This window comes from Temnothorax nylanderi, unplaced genomic scaffold, assembly GCF_030848795.1.
Source record: "Temnothorax nylanderi isolate EJ_2023f unplaced genomic scaffold, tnyl_v1.0 TNYL_tig0002_pilon, whole genome shotgun sequence".
NCBI classification, from domain to species: domain Eukaryota; kingdom Metazoa; phylum Arthropoda; class Insecta; order Hymenoptera; family Formicidae; genus Temnothorax; species Temnothorax nylanderi.
Window position 1 is genome coordinate 2,903,157 of NW_027249064.1, and position 21,583 is coordinate 2,924,739.

The 21,583-nt window shown below is 37.0% G+C and overlaps 1 protein-coding gene and 1 long non-coding RNA gene across 4 annotated transcripts in view; one reads left to right on the top strand and one right to left on the bottom strand.

Annotated features, from left to right (window-relative positions):
- LOC139769430 (uncharacterized) overlaps positions 1–21,583 on the bottom strand; it is an 81,137-nt gene that overhangs the window by 56,557 nt on the left and 2,997 nt on the right. The gene's annotated exons all lie outside the window — the stretch shown is intronic.
- Wwk (white walker) lies at positions 258–21,211 on the top strand. Of its 3 annotated transcripts, none has more exons than XM_071700249.1 (16): positions 258–580; positions 8,247–8,332; positions 10,632–10,792; positions 10,893–11,169; positions 11,291–11,479; positions 11,682–11,867; positions 12,110–12,262; positions 12,634–12,769; positions 13,242–13,297; positions 14,330–14,404; positions 14,469–14,786; positions 16,249–16,446; positions 16,879–17,170; positions 17,475–17,765; positions 18,202–18,472; positions 18,666–21,211. In XM_071700249.1, exons 1-16 carry the CDS (start codon positions 337–339, stop codon positions 19,216–19,218), a joined length of 3,486 nt encoding a protein of 1,161 aa, XP_071556350.1. In that variant the 5' UTR covers positions 258–336; the 3' UTR covers positions 19,219–21,211. The 3 variants fall into 3 exon arrangements, with proteins under 3 accessions (XP_071556350.1, XP_071556358.1, XP_071556364.1); XM_071700257.1 differs by having other exon boundaries at positions 259–580; positions 14,469–14,741; positions 17,454–17,765; XM_071700263.1 differs by having other exon boundaries at positions 260–580; positions 17,454–17,765.

A 21,583-nucleotide genomic window follows, 5' to 3' on the forward strand; every position in this document is an offset into this window, starting at 1 on the left:
TCGGCAAAGTTCAACCCCCCTCGTGCAGATGGTGCCACGTCACGGAGGGGTGGTATTCCGGGTGGTACCGGATATACGACGGGAGATGCTCGTATAGGGATCTCACCCTATCGTCGTCATCGTGCGAGCGAATGGCTAGGTGGCACGGTAAGCGGCGAAGGGTGAGGAGTGACGAGGCCACGAGGAGGGTGGGTGCAACGAGTAAACCGTGGGGATGAGGGTGAGGCGAAGAGGGAGAGGACGGGCGAGAACGACGTAGTGAGAGGAGTCACAGTTCAGTTGAGGCGCAAGGGTCCTCCGGCTAAGGACTTACGGTCCCTGGCAGTCCGGGACATTATGCCAGGCGGCGAGGGGTCCCCGATCAATCTCCTCGACCACCACCATCATCATCGCGCGTCGACCACCGCCACCACGTCCACGTCCACGACGGACGAGTGCGCGAACGGCGACGATGTCAGAACCGCGTCATCGACGACGAGCACCGGTGCGACCTTCGCCAGCGCGATGACGAGCGCCCTAGCGGGCGACGGTCTCCGTCGTAGAAAGGTCATACACGCGGCCCGCGAGACCCTCGATAAGGGTGAGTCAGGCGCCACTTCTTCGTCCCTTCCCGGTACCATCGCGTTCCTCGCATCATCGTCGCTTACGAAACCTCACGCAACCACACGTCGCCGCGGATACCTAGTCCCGAATCACTTTTTCGACTTTCTGGTGCACGAATATCGGGATCGATCTTCCTTCCCCGTGATGCCGCCCGATAGGCGGAACGCTCTCTCCGATCCGTTCCAAGCCTCGTTCAACAAAGTAACCGTGGCGGAGCGAACCGACGTGTGTTAATACCGATTTGCGAATCGACTATGTCCCTCGATCGCGTATGCATGCCTCTAATATCGCGATTAAGAGATAAACACCATAGGGTGCGAATTTAGATCTTATAGATCGAATCACTTGCCGCATTTAACTTATTATTAACGTATACCCTCTCCCGTAAAAGTATCTGGATATTTTAGAATTCAAATGTTTTTATGTGTATAGTAACGTTTATTTAGCGTATCCTAATTCAGCACGTACGTTAACATAATATTAATTACTAACGTTATCATTAAGCGATACGAAAACATAAATTCGATAAATTCATGCGGTTACTTCCGCATCCTTGCATTTTCGGTATAAACGCTTTCATAGATATATTTCATGTATTTGGTATGCTAGAATCGTTCTCTATTGATGTATCTGCGAACATGACGAAACTCATAAATAATACATAAATTTTGGGGGAGATGAATTCATGCGGTTTCCGGCGGTACAACGAAATGACACCACGCTCGATTTGCAATGATAAATATCTTTGCGAAAAAAGCATGTTTTATGTTATGTTCATCTCTTTTGATGACCTCGATGTTTCCAGACCGCCATGTTGCAGTTGCACTTTCGAAATGGTTGCTGTTATGGCATTCATGCGGGTTGCTATATAAATGCATCGCAGATACACCGAGATCCTTTCGCGCGATAGAATATGAAATAGAAGTTATTTCATGTTTAATCGATTAATTGATAACATCTTCCTCAAAATATATGTCATAACACACCTGTCATGAAATTTAAATTTCCTGTTAATCATGTATTACACGTGTACAACAGCAGTAATTTAAGCAGAATTTAAATTTGTTATACTTTTTTCTTCTTCCCTCTAAAATTATAACAAAAATAAAATAAATAAAAATTCTAAAATATGTTAATAATTTATAAAATGGGAGCTTGCGTAGATATTTAATAATAAATTTAATACGTTAATGTAATTGTAATATATGTTATTATTAATAATATATTAAATCATTAAATAGAAGGGAAGGGATACTGAATTAATTATTTTTAAGCCCGGGTAACCAGCTAGTTAATAATAATCGAACAATTATTCCCTTTTTTTATATGTAACAAATAATAAAAGAAATAAATTTAAAATATTTTAATCAAGGATAAATTATTTAGTATTTTTCTGAAAATGATAAAAAACGCTTTGTAATACAAGATTTTTTAATATTTCATGAGTTGTAACTAATTTATTTAACATAAAAATCTGGTTTTATAGAAATAGCCGTAATTCGGGAAATACCGCAGTTCTACGTGGTTCTCATCGCTTATCCTATGCTTTGCCAATTTTAACATTCGGCGTACTTTATGTGCGCACGGGAATTACGTAAGAATCGCACGTGGACTGAATGCATTATGTACTTGTATGTAATAAAAGTAGTACACTGCTTGTTCTGCAGATAACGTCTACAGAATAATTAGTACATATATATAATCTAATTGATAATAGAATCTAAAACAAACTAAATGTATTCGACAAAAGAAGAATACATTAACCCATTAACGTTTTATTGATCATTACTGCAAATTTTCAATTTACATAGAAATAAATTGGAAAATTGCATGCAAAACCAAAAAGAACTCAACTGCGACATCAAATTGGATAAATGTAAAGATATATATTCATTCTTTAACCTATATAGTAATTTGTTCTTATACATTTTTTTATTTGTGTATACTCAGATTTTTCAAATATTTATGTGCAAATTTTTACGATTCTTTAACTAAATTTAATTATATTGCAGAAATCAAATTTGCTTTAAAAAATTCTCTATCTTCCGAAACATTTACTCAGAACTGAAAACATTTACAATATTATATCTTCGATATGACAAAGTTATATCATTTTACGATAGAACGAAGATCATGATTAATTTAGTTAGCTTAACAACCGTGAAATTTTCACATTTATCAAAGTCCCAAAAACTTATTAATAAATTTGATTAACACGAAATCCACACGGGATTAGTTTTGAACTGCGGCCCAACTTGATCGGCCCAAACTTAACTCGAATTCGTTTGACACATGGTGCGGAATTCCCTTAATGTAAATTAATAAAAATATTCTACTTGGTTTTATACATATATTTTTCAATCTCTTATTTTAATAGTATTTAATTTAAATATAGCAATCTTAATCTTAAATCTTGATTTAATTAAATCAAATTAATTCAAAGAGGGACTTTAGATCAGACACATTTCTGTATTGTGCGTTTTTCCAGTTGTTGAATTTTATAAACATTGAAAGGGGACAACTTCGGTGATGGCAAAGTTAAAAAAGATTGAAGGATCGCCGGTGTTCTTAGGAAGTACAGCTCTCAGAAGGCATAAAAGCTTAGAGGAACGCTTAACGTTTGTTAACGGAAGCGTCGGTTCCAATCGTGCTGCTCGAATACTCGAATACGGCTACTCGACCTGTTTTTGTATCACATCACAATTGCGCATTGAACCGAATGATGTGACACATTGTACATCATCCGCATTGTGTATTATTCACTGATTACGGCTTGAAATAACCTACATGGAGTTTAAAACGAAGAAACGATAATTGATATCACGATTTCAATGCAAGTTTCAGGGATTATACTTCTGGTTTGGTATCCGCAATAAAGCAAAGAATTTGTAACGTTGAGCGATATAAGAATATGTTATTGTTCGCAATGTGTCACTTTTTCATTTATTTGTAAATTATTGTGTAATGAATTTTTTTATATCAATTCTTCTTTTCCATAAATTTAATTGAGATTTGTATATACAATATTATACTTTTTAACTTTTCTTAATTTTATACATTTTTCTTTCGATATTATAAATTTCTTGTTATTCCGGAAGACTTTATAAAAGAGAAAATTTCTCTGATGTACTAGTACTAGACAACTTGTAAGTTAAATCCTCATCCGTAAAATAAGTAAAGAAAAAGTTTATACAGCGTATATCCTGTTGGAGTATACAACTACAATATTTAGAAAATTACAAAAGAACCTATAGCTTGTATAACATATTTTGAACGAGAATATCATAATATGTATCGTAATATAATCGACTTTTACTTGGCAATTACGAATTGTAATACAAATGCGATCGTAAAAATGCTTTAATGCAGAATAATATATGGTTTAATAAAGATGCAGCTCTCCTATCGATTCACGCCTTCTATATTAAAGAAAATTTATAATTAATGCCACGTTAATGTAATAAATTCACATTATATTATTATCACGTTAATATTTTATTACAACGAATTCTAAGATACTTTTAAATTGGCTTTATTACATTCTAATCTTTTTCTGTCAAATCACTATGTAATATTAATATATGTATACATAGCGAATTATTTTTGCTATGGTTTTATCTTACTTTTTAAAGGCGAGAAATTAGAAAAAGCCCACGAAACAACCCGAATGTAGATGCAATGTAATAAGTTAGTCCAATCAAAAATTAAAAGAGAAGAGCGAGAGGGCCAATATAAAAAAAAAAACTTAATCTTATACTTAGATCATTTCCAATCTCTCTGAAAAAGATTTTAAAAGATTATAAAATTTGAAATATAAAGATTAATGGTACAATCTTTAATATGAAGATTTATGGATATTCAAGATGACGCTAATACAAGAACGATAACTAGGTTAACTATCTAATATGACAGAGTGAAAAGAAGAGAAGGATATCTGAAGATAATCTTACTCCGTTCATACGTAATTTTATTACAAAGCTATTTTATTCCAAACTATATTTGCAAAGCTTTTTCCTCAAGAAAGCGTCACATGGAAAAGCTTTTATAGTTTTATGGATGCGCTGGCACCTTCAAGTCGTTCGCTGCCCGATGTCGTCGGACTGCAAGTGTAAACAAGGTGCATTGACCTCATTCCGAGTATACCAAGTCGATGAAGCATGACTATTCAGTAAAAAAAGTTGTTGGCGCACAAATAGTTGTTTGTAGGCGCGCTTCGTGAGAATAACTTGCCTGTAGCAGCTTGCAAAATATATGAAATTTATCAAAGATCTAAGTAGGTGAAGAGATAATAAAAGATTAATATTTGGATCAAAAATTATTTGGACCAAAAGACGTAAATAAAGCTTCTCAATCTGTCATCGCGATAGTTTCCTGTTAACATTTTTCTCGGAGAGATTGTACGAAGTAAAAATATACAACACAAAAACAGAAGGCAGAAAAGATCTCCCGACGATTTCGTATAGCTACATCAGACATATGATGACACATATTGCGGAGATATGCGAGACATGTTGCTAGATATCGCGATTAGACAATCTAATTATTGTTTTGTTTCATAAACAGAATTGCGATATCTAATGCGATCCAAGAATCTGTAGATAATAAGATGCGGTCTGAGTTATTTTGTATTTTTGCAACTAAACTTTAAATTATATTAATCCCTCGAAATACATTATCGCATTTACATCCTTATTTTATGGAAATATCTAAATTTTCATTAGCTTCAAAAAAAAAATAAAGTCAAAATCAGAAAATTGTTATCAAGAAAAGATGTGTATTCTAATCAAGAAATCGATATGAAAAGAATCTATATAATATGTTGTATGCGTATTAATAAAGCAATTTTAAAACACACATGTTTCGCATAATTGCCGCGTAATATTTTGCCCGAGTGCATCCATGATGCGCGCATCAACGGTGTTAAATGGCGTCCTTAACGGAAACGCGCGATTTCTCGTTCGAGACGATCGTGTCCATAATTTCCGCGTTTTGTGCAGCACCGTCCGTAGACGAGATGTAGATAGCGTGCAGCGTGTACTCTCCGCGAAAGTATAGATATATATACATATATATATCTGTATATATGCGCGGCTGTGACGTAAGAGGGATTCTCACTCCGTTCCCATCCCCCCACCGAAATGAGATGCGGTGGTAGCATTTCAGCGACGATTCATCCAAAGGGATTCGGAATGGGGACCTTCCGAGGCAGCTTAACCACGGCGTATACTCTAGATCTCAGAGGTGCGAATTTCCGACCTGATGGCTCGCGAGTTATTAATTATTCAAATAGTTTCGCGCGAGCGCGTGCGACAGCGGCGTACCAGAGCATTAATAATCAAAAGAGCAATAAAACTAACAGAATCTATTAATTTATTTCTAGTACCAAATATCCTGCTTGTTAATTATATATATGTACATATAATTTGTTTATAAAAAAATATATTTTGTAAACAATTCTTCTAAGCCTCGTGACATGATAATTCATGCAAATATTGGTTCTTCTAGTCATGCTTCATTGTCAGTGCAGAAATTTCTTCTATTATATTACATAATGCACGTATTTCGAGAATCTCTCAAGATGTTTCTGAATAGACTAGTTTTGAGGTCTACAACGGGACTAGAGGAACCAATATTTGCACATGAATTATCATGTCACGAGGCTTAGAAGAACTAATATTTATGCCTTCACACCATGTCACGTGCTAAATTGGAGGTGTATTTTTCCTTTTCATAACATTTATCTATTTAATACATTGTTTTTCTTTTAATTGCATAAAGAATATAAAAATGCAAAAGAAATAAAAAAGATACTATAAGAAGAGATCTCTTGTATAATCATAACTTGATTGCTCTGATATTATCGCACATGGAAACCGTGGATAGTGTTGGTGAAAATCATAAATCAAATTATATTCCTGCACTGACAATGAGAGATAACAGGGTACAAAATACGGAATAATTCAGGTACGCTTGCATTAGCAATCTCCAACTACTGTTGGAACTCTCTGCCATCATTTACGCTTTACGCTATAATGTCTCTATATATTTTACGAAAAGCTTCAAAAATAATAATTTAGTAGAAACAACGATTTAGAGTCTATATAATAGTGCTATCCTCTTTAAAGTCGCAATTTAAAAAAAATCTTTATATGTACCTAAAAAAATTTAATAAATATAATTTAAAAATAAAATATTACTGTTTTGTATGGTACATGGTCACTTAATTAGGTAATAATTAAAATTTCTGTTAATTATTTAAATAAAAAGTGCAAACTGTGAGCATTAATGTCTAATTTTATGTAAAGCAAAAGAGGTAACAAATATTGCATCTTTCTCTGTAAAAACCTGCTTCTTGTAAACTCGAAATTTAAGCTTTTAACGACAGTGTATACCGATAAGAGCTTTAAAGTTTTGTGGTCGACATAGATGAATGCCCATCATCACGCCTACGCTAGATACCTTCGAGTTCGCTCAAAGTAATCGCACATACTTTATCTTGTCGACGGATTTTTTGTCATTACACGTTTGTAGGTATACGAGATTAATGGTCGCATCCCTTGCGCAGCGGTATAATTTACCGTTTGGTTTCCGTTACACGTGTCCAGAGAAACCGATTCTTACCACATCAATTGACTTTAACCGTAGTTTAATTGTTTCTCCATCCCTTTTGGCAAACAAGAGAGACAATCAAACTATGACCGAAGTTAACTGACGTCAGAGGAATCAACCCTAACGGCGAAACGTTATTCCTCGGCAATTATTTTTGTACATTTTTTTTACGAACAAAAGGTGCGTTCCGTTTTACGCATGATGTGCATAATGCATCGTTTATCCTTGTTGTTCACCGAATGTTAAACAAGGATAAGTGATGCATTATGCGCATCATGCGTGAAACAAAACGCACGCAAAGTGTACAAAACCGAAATATATACGTCATAACGAATATAATCATTTCTTTTATAATCATTATCTTATTAGATTATCCAAATAATGCACCAAATATTTAAAAATACATCATTTTTTCTTTCTTTTATACAAGGTTTATCTGTTCCATGCAAAAATAGCCGTTATCTTTTTATTTTTCCTATAGCAACATGTATAGTTTGTAAAAAATGTAAAAAAAGAAATGCTAATAATAAAAGTTTAAACATATATTTATATATATATAATACTTGAGAAAATTCGCACGAGAAAAAGAAATTTGCGCGCTCTTTTTCATTAGAAATATACGATACGCGGTCGCTTTTTATTGTAACGATTTGTAATATTTTCGATACAAAAAACGTATAGCTAATCTATTTAAGGAGTCGCCGTTCAATGTTGCAGTGTGCATAAATTTATTTTCTCGATAATATGGTCGAGATCCAACCTGAATAATTCGAAGAATAATTTTTAAAAATGGTATACGCCCACACGAAGCTAAGGCGACTCATGTCAGTTAAAAATAAAAGGAATTACACACCCGTGCCATGTCAATAAATAATTGGGAATATTAAATTTTGCAGAAGCCACGCGCGTACTGAGACTTGAAACTTTCATTCATCTCTAAGTTATAATTCTTCGTGCAATCAATAATATGAACCGACGATGTCATGCCTAACTTAAATTTAATAATCTCAACTGTTACATGTTTCTGTTTGCAGCGTCCCGTCTTTTGAGACGGAAAATACCATGTACAGGCCATTTAATGACCCCCCGCCGCCTATGGATACAAAAGGTTCCTACTCAGGTATGTATTTTAAGTATTATTAAACACACAGTTAAATGGATCGAAAGCAATTTTCATGATAGGCAAGAGTAAAAACTATTAAGTATTCATTCGACATCGTAGATAACATCATAATTCCGTGAAAGGAAGTCTCGTCGGAAATTCGTATCTTTCAGTCGACATCACAGCAGCGGGTGTAAAATGTTATAACTGTCGTTGGAATGTAATAACTAGATTAAATAAGTTATTAATAAAGGTGTTTTTGAATATTAAATAATATTCAACATCAAACTTCGCGAAATATTATTCGATATCAAATTTGGCGAGATATTATTTGGCAAACGTTTTGCTGCACAGACAGTACTTCAATTTCGATATTATTTCATAAAGTGGAGAAATTGGCGAGTTTTGTCCAATTACAATTATACTCGAAATAAATTTAATTATAAATTTTATGTGTCAATGTCACGGAATAATTTTACGTAATGCAACACAACGCTATTTACAGGTAAATTATCGATTCCAAACGTTATTAAAGGAGTGAGGTACGCGTCACGTTTCACTCCGGTCATTTTGTACGAGTTTAATGCGCGAATACTCTTTTATGATAAAAGGCAATGCTAGTTTTCTCGACTGGTAATGTAATATCGCTTATATAATATCCTTTTAACACTCGATTGCTGTGGTCACAGCGATAACGGTAGCGTCTGTGTGTCGCCATTAGCGACAGGTACTCAAGTATCTCTATTTCTTCCTCGTGTACGTGACTATCTTCATCAATCATGGTATGCAGCGTCGTTCAATATCACCGCGAAAATCTAATCTGATAAAAGAAACACGTTGGCACATATACCTATTAACAAGAATACTAATTCTGAATTTTATTTTTAAAAACACAAACAAAAAAGTCTCTTCTGTAAATTGGATCATCGAATTGAACATTCTGTGACAACAATCGTTAAAGATTATAGTATGTACTTCTGTTTCTACGAAAGTGATAATATCGATCGTCAAGCTATTAGTGGGTACCGAAGAACTTCGTGATGTTTACCCTTTCAAGCTACATTGTTGATTCTATACTATTTTATTTGTCCTACTATCTCCGTCTTGAATTGCGAATTCGATTTTCGTCGTGTTAGCTCGATGGAAAATGAATTTATCTTGAGCATATTATTTTATGAAATATAGGACATTTACAATAATTTTAACAATATATTATTTTCAATAAAAGTTTCGAAATTTTCCACTTCTCTCTTTCTCTCTCTTAAAAATTTCATTTAGAGTCATCTGTTCAACTTATGTAAATGCAATAGGTATCGTAATATGCAATATCATCTGTAGAATTTGCATATTTGCACGTGATTTGCAAACTAATTGTTTTCATAACGATACTTGTTTCCATTATTTGAGATGATATACATTTTGGAGTACAAATGGAAATTATAGCATGTATATATTTAAAGAATATTTTTGCTGCGACGCAGTATTTTTTGTTTGCAGTAAATAATATTACATATCTCGAATTTTTTCGATCAAATAAGATGAGAAGAATCATTATCGTTATGCGGTATTAATTCATCTTATATAAATTATATAAAGAAAGGAAGAGAAAAAGAGAAAGGGAATTATTGCTGGCACCATACTATTAAAGTGGATAATTAAGTCAGGATGGTAAGCAATTTCTTGTCCAAAAGGAATTAATTCATCGCGTATATAACTATTTTCCTTTCCTAAATATAATGTCTACTTTTTTCGAATCGCAGTAGTTTCCACGCCTAATCTTAACGCTCGAGAATCAGAATAAGCTGGCTGAAATCCAACTAGTATAGCGCTTGATATTGCCAATTCGCATACAACGATATCCCGATAACACGGCTGACCTAGTAATACACGTAACTTATTTGGCCACACCACTAGACCTTCGAGTGGTTTTTTTCAGTCGCGTTGGAGACCATTAATACTTCACGAAACGAAACATGTAAGACCGTTGAACTATTATTCTTCGGAAAGCGTACCTAATGGATTTATGTGGTCATCCAATAAACTTAATATGCTGTTCCACAATTTTTTCTTTGCGATCCTTACAAATTATTACCGCGCGCGATATAGATGCAGAATAAAAACTTTTTAAATTTATAAAAATTCTTTTTATGAAACGTTGTACTTATTTTTTATTTATTATATTTATGTTAGATGTATATAATAAATCTATCTATATAGATATAGAGATTGTATATTTAGAAAGATGGATGTTGTAAATTCAATCACTGTCTGTCACGTAAATCATGCGCAAAAAGCTCAATAATTTGACTTCTTTTAGGAATGCGATGTAGTCATGATGTTCCCCAACGGGGCGAACGACGAGACCCTGATGTGGCTCCTAGGTCGGCTCCGGGCTGGAACCCCGGGGCTAATAGTTCACGTGCGACATCACGCCTCGTCGGACAGTTACGGGTTTTACATTACGGCACCATTCAGCGTGTAAGTACCCGTTTCTCGATAGAATATAAGGTATACACTTTAACGAAAATCGCGCGCGCGTAAGGATCAGTCGCATACGTGTAACTCGACCGGCTCGCAGTCTGCTCAAGGCAGCCGAGGAGGTGCATCTTCCAAAATCCGTGAGACAGGAATTTGGCGGTGGATTTAAGGAGTTCGTCGGCTCCGAGGCTAACTGCTTCGAAGGTAGCGACGACGAGATCCGATTCTTCACTACGCAGGAAAGGCAGTCCCTTGTTCTGCACCTACTTCACACCCTGAGGGCCGGCCCTCAGGATCTCCATAGTCTACCCGGTCTTAAGATGGTGGAGGGTCAAGCGATTATCCCAAAGTGCATTTCATCCGGTATTATTTCTCAGGTGCGATATATGCGTATATTGATTTTACCGTGCCCCGTTCGCAGCTCCTTCGACGAGATGAGATTCAAGGAATCTCATCTCGTCGAAGGGGAGATCCGTGACGCGACTCTGCTTTCGTCAGGTCTTCCCTCTTCACGAATTACCCGCGTTAGAGAAACTGCAACGGAGTTGGGTCCGCGCGTTCCTCAGCCCTCAACCGTTGGATGATATTTGTAAATACTTCGGGGTGAAAATCACCATGTACTTCGCCTGGCTCGGCCACTACACCACCGCTTTGATCGTTCCAGCTGCAGTGGGTGTCATATACTGGGTATGTACAAGTCTCACATATCGCTAGTCAAGCAACGAGTATAGAGCAAGTGTGTAAAATATATCTTTTTTATTTAATAAACCGAATAAAACGAAACTAATGGCAAATTTGGATTTAAAATAAACCGGATTCTCAGACAACGGAATGCTCTGAGATTCAAAGGTAAGCAAAAATAAGTAACAATCGAATCCCGACTGTTTAGGTCGGCATCATCGGTAGGAACCAAGCGGTGGAGGACGTGGCGTACGTTCTGTTTTCGGTGTTCAACGTGATATGGGCTACTGTATACCTAGAGACGTGGAAAAGGAGGGGCGCAGAATTGGCGTACAGGTGGGGCACTTTGGATCAGAGGGACGATTTATTGGTCGAGCCTAGACCTCTGTTTACAGTAAGAATCTTTCCAATATTTTTAAACCTTAGCACTCCGATCTCGGCATGGTAACGCCGTAGTGTGCTACTCCAGCGTCTACACCTGCACAGCGCTATGAGAATAGAACATGCTTTTTTGTTACGCCGTATACAAGTGAAAATATAGAAAATATACGCCACGGATTTTTGACGAAAGTCCACTTGTAAAGCCCGTTCGAGAGGTTTGATCAATTTAATCAATTCAATCCTAACTGTGTTCAGGGAACTTTGGAAGTCTCACCAGTGACGGGTAGGCTGGAACCGACGTATCCCAGGTGGCGAAGAAACTTGTTTCGATACTTAGTGACCGTTCCTATTATCGCAATCTGTTTACTCTTCGTCTTCATCGTTATGATTCTGAGTTTTCAGATACAGGCACGTATAAGTGTATTGCACAGTTTTTAACCGTAAAAAAGTTTAAATTGATTATAGGGAAATGATTATATTAAGATCGTTTAAAGACTTATTTCCTCATATATAAGATAAAGATTTTGATCATTTAGAAACAGAAAAGCGACGTAAATATAATAATTATCTAAATCAAAAACTTATAAGTACAAATGGCAAAAAATATTTATTTTTTGTCACTTTGACTTATTTATGCTGAATATATGTTTAGAATAAATAAATGTACAATTTATTTGCACTCATTTTTCAAAGAAGGAAGTTGAAAAAATTGTGAAATTTATATTACTATAAATATATTACTATAACTCTTCGACTTGTTTGACTTCGCAAAATTACAGGATTGGTGGGACGCGCATCTTGAATCTGGAGGCTATGGATTCTGGCTTAGTTACGTGCCAAAGGTGTTACTCGCGGTGGTGATTGCATTAATGGATGAAGCGTACTTCAAAGTCGCGGTGTGGTTAAATGATTTGGGTATGTATCCCAATGATAATCGAGTCCCTGTATTTTACACTTTCTCTTTCTTTTCTTTCCTTCCCCCTCTCTCTCTCTCTCTCTCTTACTCTCTCTCTTTTTCACACACTCTCTCTCTTCCTCTCTTTCTTTCGACATAATCGTATCTCCGTGCGACTCAAAATACGAACAATTGCCATTTGCCGACTTTTTCGCATCGATATGTGTATTCTACGGTACACTGTGCACGTCTAGTTCAAAAGCCTAGCATATACTTTCGATAATTTTTCCACGGCTTAGCTTCTTCTAGAGAATAATTGAAAGATTATGTAACGAGAACATCATACATTTACATGAAAGATTGTTGCTCTGTTTTTTTTTTATGTGGTTAAACCCGTGACATACTATAGATACAGTTTCGTGATCATTTAAGTTTTGGAGAGCGTTCATGGTGCGGTAGATAGTATTTGTGATTTTTGTGTGTTGGACGCAGAAAACTATCGACTAGACACCGAGTACGAGAATCATCTGATCTACAAAGTGGCACTGGTAATAAGAAGAACTCTCCATTTTCAACGAATAGAATATAAATGTTGTGCTAAACGTTGTACACATGTCCTCCTCTAATTAAACGCAATAAATAGTATTCATCACTTTTACTTATGTTATCACATACAATATTTTGATGGTATGCCATGAATCGAATTAAAAAAACTTTGTCAATAGCTATTTATATTACACGAGATGTTGTAATTTTAATTTGCTTGAATCGCTTAACTTCACAACTATTATTATTAATCGTTTTGTGCAATTCATTTTTCAATCAAGAATTAATTCTGCATTGATCCTCGAAATAAAATATTATATTCAAAGAAGTTTAGTAGCTTCATAGTATTCTGCGTGCTATGGTATAATTACTAAAATCACATCTTTATTCACAACAATTCATTGTATGTACTGTACAATGTCATTGTATAAATAGAGAAGTTTTCTTCTAAAAAAAATCTTGTAGAAATATAATTTTTAATCTCAAGTTATTCTGTCATAATTATTTTTACACAATATATTTGAATTTTGAATAAACGTAATAAATTCTATGTAAAATATAAATAAAAAATATACAATACTTAAAATAAAATAAACATTAGATTTCTAAACTACTTGTTCACTTATTATAAAATCCTCTATAATTAAAAATAAAAGTAATTTCTTTAATTCGGTTAATTTTATTCAATCACATTAATCTGCGATTCACACAAATAAGCTTACACAATTACTCTAAATTAATTGAAAACTAACGGCAATGTTTAAAGAAAATAATTGTATATTAGAGGTGGACATTTTGAAAAATACAATATAGACTTCAAGCTTTTTATTTTAAAGCAGATGTGCCTGCTCTGGCTGTCTCTGTCGCTGCATGAACATTCTTTTCGCAAAAGAACACTTTTTTGCTTACGCTTAATAATCTTATACATCACAGGCCTTCGTAACCGCGCTTTTGTGTACATTTTGTACATATGGTGTGTGTGTTAACGCCACTGCGATCTTCAGATAATCTGCAACGACTATCCTACATTTCAGTTTCAGTTTGTTAACTCCTTCCTATCGCTGTTTTACATCGCCTTCTATCTTCAAGATCAAGAGAGACTCAAGGAGGTGAGAATCTCTATCTCCCCTGCGGTGTATTACAACCACATGAGAATATAAATTTCCGTTTCAGCAATTGGCGGCTCTGCTCATAGCTCGCCAGGTAATTGGAAATCTGAAGGAATCCGCGGTGCCGTATTTGGTCGAACAACTACGACTGGCGCGGCTAAGCTTCGAGCTGTTCGGGGCCCTGAGTCCCAGCGAGGCGAGGCCACCCCCCGGCCAGGAGGGCGAGGAGATACAAGGCGGTAAGGACAACGAGGAGAAGGATGAACGACCTGACAGCGGCAAATCGAAGCAACCGCGGAACGTCAGCCAGGCAGAACTGGAGAGTTCCCTCTACAGAGTAGGGCATCCCACTAATTCTCTACTTAGTGACATTACGTTCAAGGTTTGGTCTAGATTTAGCCAATAGCTCTTTCGTTTTTCTGGGAGCACTATGCCGCACACGCATACGCACGACTTTCGAAGCACTCGCAATCGAAAACGCGATGTATACAAAAATAAAGAAGACTATAGAGATGCGTCTCTCTATCGAGATTACGCTTGATGGGTGCTTCAGTTGTCTTGTCAAGGTCTCTCTCTCCTTGAACAGGTCTCGAGGGTGTCGTACAAGATTGCGAGTGAATTGAACGCGTCGTATCATAGATCGACCCATTTATCTCGCCTCTATGATCTTTCCGTCCTTTCTTTCCGCTCAGACTGCACTCTGCGCATTCTATCGCATGACAATTGAGCCGAACTATTAATAGTAATGTCAATGCCGTGTTGCGTTTGTTGGTCGTTTCTTTTTGCAGAATTTTAATGATTTTTTCCCGTTTCACACCCATTCCACCGACGACGCACAGGTATCCACCAGGAAGGTAATATCACACACTCATCCTATCATTAAAGACCAATCCTTTCTGTCATGAATAATTGCGATTTTTCTTAAAAATGCAAACTGCATAATTTTTACTAATTAAACTATTTTTAAGATACATTTAATTGTTATAGCAATGTTACATTTTATCAAAATATTAAATTTTATATAATTTTATATAAAATCCAATCTTATTAAATACGTATACATTATAAATAATAAAAATTTTACGTTGTTTTGGCTTGTTAGAAAAAAGTTTATTCAGCTCTAAGTACCAACTCTTTAGATAGAACAATGTCGGAATATTTCCGACTATATTCTTCAATATCACATAAGTTTCAAATTATGCAGAGTGACCGAAAGGAATAAACAGAGTTCTCACGGCTTATCACGCAGAGCCCACCCTCATGTTTTCAATTTGCGTCTTGCCAAAATTTAATTTACTTTAAATGCACGTGGATCCACGCTCAAGATAAGTTATTAAGTGTTTTAATTATTCAAAGATAAGCACTGAATATATACATTTTATTAGCATCGTGTTAGACATTTTTATTAAGTTAATAATATTAAATAAACTTGCATTACTTATTTCATTGCCAAATATTGACAGGTTAGTTTAAAAGTTCTTCTACATATAATTATTTAAATATATACAATAGAACTAGCAAATTGTGATTTTTTTAGCATTTAATAGCTATAAAGATATATAAATATGTAGAAAGTCTTTATACTTATACATTTTATATATGTATAAACCAGACGATAAAATAATTACATTTCTATTTATAGCAGGGTAAAAAACGTGCTAAAAATATATGTATAAATTTATATAATGTAATATATATAAGAATATATAAATTTATATTTTATATATAGTTTAATAAGAATATCTTTAAGTAAGTTTTGTAATTTATAGACAACTTGGAAAATTCTTGCAACAATCACGAAGATGTTTTGTGTGATATCTTAATAAATAATTATCAATTTGCAGTATGACGGGGCGTTTTCAGAGCATCTGGAAATGTTATCGCAACTGGGATACGTCTGTCTTTTCTCTTCCGCATTTCCGTTGGCTGCGATGGCCGCTTTACTTGGGAATTTGCTCGAATTACGCGGCGACGCGTTCAAACTGTGTTTCGTACTTCAACGACCTTTCGGGCGTAGGGTCTCGAATATCGGCACATGGCAGGTAAGTAAAGAACGATTTCCGAAAACTCATAATATACGCGAGTGTGAATTTGAGAATAAATTTAGCTAGCAAAATAATTAAAAAAGAATTTTAATAAATATTTATTATCTGATTTTATAAATTATTTATTTATTTATTATTCATCTACTTCTCTTTACAGAAAGCGCTCAAAATGAGCACTTTAGGTTCCAATAGAAACTCTTACAATATCATTCATCTCTATTAAAAAGTCGTTATTGCAGTTAGCGCAACAGAAGTAAAATATTGAGTGAGAAATAATTGTAATTTGAAATCAAAGTTAAATAGAATATATTCCTTCCTTTTTATTTTTGCGTGCTAAATCCATCTGCGAAGTTAAATTAGGAAAATACATTGCGTGTAGATTAAAAATATAGTTCAACCAATACAAGCTTAATTTTGCAACTTTGATAGAACGCCATGGAGGCGATGGGCTTGGTCGCTATTTTGGTAAACTGCGCCCTAATCGGACTGAGTGGGCAGGTACAACGAATGTTTCCGGAGATGTCAGCAACGCAAACGATTTTACTAATCGTGGCACTGGAGCACATAATGTTCGCTATTCGATTTGTGATTATTTGCGCGATTCCCGATATACCTCATTGGGTCGCCACCGAGATGGCTAAAGTGGAATTCTTGAGACGTGAGGCAGTCCGAAGGCTATCCTCGACTCCGTCACCAGAACAACAACCAACGACAGTGATAGGTACATAATTCATCTTTACGTGATGCTCAACTCAATGTATACTATCTGCCTATCACCTAACATACTAATCGAAGCTATTTTATACGACTTCTTCGAGAAAATTAAAATATCTTCGTATCCCAATTTCATCTTCCCCGATCCATTGGCCATTGACTGCCTGTCCAGTATCCTGCGATAGTTCGCCAATGATCTCCGCGCACTTATCAGCAAGAAAGTGTTAATCGCTTTGCCTGTCGCATTGCATCCTTTCCTCCTACCTGCTATTAATTTCGCTCGAACTCAGGGAGATTCGTGGTGAGTCCAGCAGACGGAGAGAGCGAAGAGCAGCACTTGCTTTCCGACCGCACCGGCTACGCGACTATGTCCAGTCGTGCGGACACGCCGACCCTGACCTCCGCCACCCATACGCCAAGCGGGCCGACAACGCCGAGCGCCGCGTCGGTGCCGAGGATCGCGGAAACACCACCCATGGCCGGGACCCCCGGCAGCGGCGGAAGCAGCAGCGAGACCAGCCCGTTCCTACCCGAGGGCAATTCCAACGTCACCCGGGACATTCGTAACACGCCGAGATGTTCTATACCCGGAGGCGAACGAGGTTCGGTTTTCCAAACGCGCATGAAAGATTTTATATGAGAAAAGTTTATGTAACGCTCAAATCACTTTAATGTAATTAACATGTTGCTCTGCCACCGTAGTTATCTTATTAATAATTATTTTTTTTTAATATTTAAAACATAAAAACAATAAATGTCATCTAATACAAAATTTTGAATAATAGAAATAGTTAAATAACAATGTAAAGTAAAAAGTGTGCTAATCAAAATAATTAATATAATTTTTATTTTTAATCATTACGAAATATTTTACCATTATATGCTTATGATGAGAATTCTGTTGTGTACGATAAAATATATGAAACTCCCTGGGCAGATGACATGTTAATATCTATCACAAAAATTCTGAATCGAGGATCACGCGGAAGACCTCATCAAGCGGATAAATATTCGCGTTGATGAGAAGTTTCTCAATAGGAAGACGCTCGAGGGAATGGTTGATGAGCAACGAACCGGAAGCGTCTGGTACCAACGATCAGTTTGGCCATCATCTGACCATCGGACCACACGGCGGCGTCGATTGGGTACGTCGATTAGGTCTGGAGCCAGGTGCACGAAAATCGAGCGACTCCGAAATTACTGGTGCCGCTGCGGTAAGCGGACGGGAGGAGGAATTAACTTTGCATAGGTCAACCGATTGCATCGTCTCCAAAGAACTCGCATCTTCCTCAGATAGCGATCTCCTCAGGTACAAGGAATAAAATATACGCGGTTTTTCTGTGATAAAATATGCGCTCTGATTGCACATTTATCCTGATCAAAAACCTTGAATATTTTCTTTGTTCTTAATATGAAGATATTTTTTATATGTATTAATTTGTTTAATAGCTCGTTCTTATTCCTTATATTTCGATGCTAATATATTAGTATCCTACTTAAAGATCGGCACCACCGTGGGCGGTGGCTCATAGGAACCAGAAGTTCCGCTTCTCGCCCGAAAAGGAAAAAGCGCGCGAGAAGACGGAGAAGCAGCAATACCAAGAACACAAGCAACAGCAACAGCAACAGCAGCAACAGCAACAGCAACAACAGCAGCAGCAGCAGCAGCAGCAGCATCAGCGGGAAACGCACGAACATCGCGAACGGCAGTCCCATTTCGCCGAAAAAGAGAAGGACTCGAGCGGGTTGTCGGACTCCAGTAAGACTATCTCGAGTCAGGAGGAAGAGAAACCGTCGAAGGAGGACCGGGAGGCGAAGAAGACGCGCGTGAAGCAGAGCCTAATGAAACGGGCGCGCTCGGTGGCGATCTTTTCGCTAAAGCTGAAGGAACGCCGCGCACGGGAGGCCGAGCTTAAGGCCAAGGAGGCGGAAAGGGAGGCCAGGTGGCAACAGCCGCAATCGTGCGTCGGCGGTGAGCTCTCATGCATCCCCATAGAAAAGCTTATCTCCGTGGACGACATCGCGGCCATGGAAATGCGCCGGCCGAATCATTAGCCGCTTGACGACTTGTTTTTCTTCACACTTTTGTTTCCACGCTACCGTAGAGAGCCGTTCGCGTACCGCGACACGCGGGTTTGCGCAACCGACGGTGAGATCACGTTCTCCGCGTAATTGAATCGCGACGAAGAGAGAGAAAGATCCCGACGGCCGCGTGCAGGTACCGCGTTACCGGACGAGAGAGAAAGGCGCACAATTTACGAATCATCGCAGAAAAAACACACAAGGATCCTATAGGTGATATTCCGTAGAAACTACTCCCGATACCGCTCTCTAAGCTCAGGGCATCGAACCGCGGTCTCCGGCTCGGTTCGGTTCCGGAAGTGACCACGCGTGACATATTTTCGATGGATCTATGCAGGTAATGGCAATAAGGATTGCCCGCGATAAGGATTGAAAATCCTCAAACACGGATTCGCGCGGTTTTAGACGACATCGCGGATAATAACATGAAGTTGTAAAAATGACTATTGCTTCTTCGAAAAGATAAAAATAAAAATGTCGCTAATTTGTGGCGAAATGATTTCACGGAACGGGAGATTACAGAGTATTGAATTTAACAGACAGAAAAGCAAAAAGACGCAAATTTTACCGATTCCAAAAAATCGATGCAATAATTTTACGAAAAAGAAACTTATATCACTAATTTTAAATACCTGAAAGTACATTGCTTTATATATGTTAATTTTAAGAACTTCTTGAGCTCCAATTTTTGCGGAGATTTTTATTGTAAATAATTATAAATAGATTATCCTCTCGAAACACACGTGCATATTGACGGCTGAAATTAATCCATGGAAATTAATCATGTAAAATTCTTGTATTATAAATTTTTCTCCGAAATGCTTCAACGCGCAGTTCCGAAACCGAACGTATCCATTTCGATAATTCTAATTTTACTTCGATTCGATGCTCTGCTAAATAGCACATTTTCTTAGCTTAGGTCGCTCGACATCGTAGATCGTTGAGCTTCCAATTGTTCCGTTCGTGCCGTAAGTATTCTACGCCGAAATTAGATTATCCTCGACTGTGCTCCATAACGCGCGTGTAATGGAATCCCGATGGTGCAGTCGCACGCAACGATCCGATCCCGTCGCGGTGAAAAAGTTATACCGGAAACCGGCTGGAATAGTCACGAAGGTCCTCTCGGACAAGATTTGTAAAGTATATCCGGTTACACTCTCGCTGAACAGCGAGCCGCCGAGTAGGCGTGAAACTCAACGAAAAAACTTGGAGGAGGAAACTTTGTTGTTGTTGCGGTAATAAATTGTTAATTAATCTATAAAACTTTAGGCATTAATGGATTAAACGAACGTTTTGCTAAATAGATCTCTACGAAGGCATATCATATTGTCGAGACCATCCGCGTCGTCACCGTCGCCTCTCAAAGTTTCATGTCTTCGTCCCTAAGATCGGACGCACACGCGTGGATGCAAGATGAGTTCGCGGCCACGTGAAACTCACCGGCGATGAGATTAGAGTCAAAGACAGAGCGTATGGTGCACGCAAAGCTCTTCGTCCAGACACGAGTTACAGGATCTAGTGATCGTTTTTGTATATAGCGAAAAATGTTATGCAGAAATTGTAAAATCGGTTTCCATGGCCTAGCCTCATGTCCCCGTCCGCGGCTGAACTTTAGCGCAGAGTTGTTGAGTATTACACACAAGTACACGCTCATATACATACACATACATACAAAAGAAACACAGATACATGACATTTTATTACATTTACCAATATTGCTAGCTTAGTATTAATTAACCATTATATGCATCCACATTAAGCACTGTTGAGCAAACCGATAATCGCGTTGTACGTAGCGTACTCTTCGGAAAAATTGCGAGACACAAGTGCATTAGATGCAAAAATTGATAGATTAGCCGCTTTTCGTAAAGGCAGGTCGGAATAAATTCAGCCGGAAGCATCTGTGTTTGTTAGATGTTTTGTATAAAACACGAGAATTGAGCCAATAAAAATATTCTACAAAATACTAATTGCGTTCTTCTTCCCTTTGTTCCCGTCTTCCCGAAGATAATACACAAATAACTTTAAAAATTTAATTATTTAAGTCATAAAATAATAAAAATTAGCTTTCCAAAACTTGCAGATAGGTATTTAAAAAAGTTTCGATAATTTTTATCAAATATTTCCTAGTTATATTTAATTTTAGATTCTTGATTTAATCATCGAAATGCAAAAGATCACGAGATGACAACAGATAATCATTGATCAGAACGATTGAGATTTTTTATTTGTAAATGACTTTTTCTTACAGCAATCTGCGACTAAATTATCAGCATAAAGAATTACCTTTTTTAAAAAGGTTAAAAAGTGCTAAGTGTCCGCGCCCGTCAAGATAGTT

Coding starts and splice junctions, on each gene's coding strand:
- Wwk (XM_071700263.1), top strand. CDS start 337: ATGCCAGGCGGCGAGGGGTCCCCGATCAATCTCCTCGACCACCACCAT. Junction 12,263..12,633: donor TTCTGAGTTTTCAGATACAG/GCACGTATAAGT, acceptor GCAAAATTACAG/GATTGGTGGGACGCGCATCT. Junction 12,770..13,241: donor GGTGTGGTTAAATGATTTGG/GTATGTATCCCA, acceptor TGTTGGACGCAG/AAAACTATCGACTAGACACC.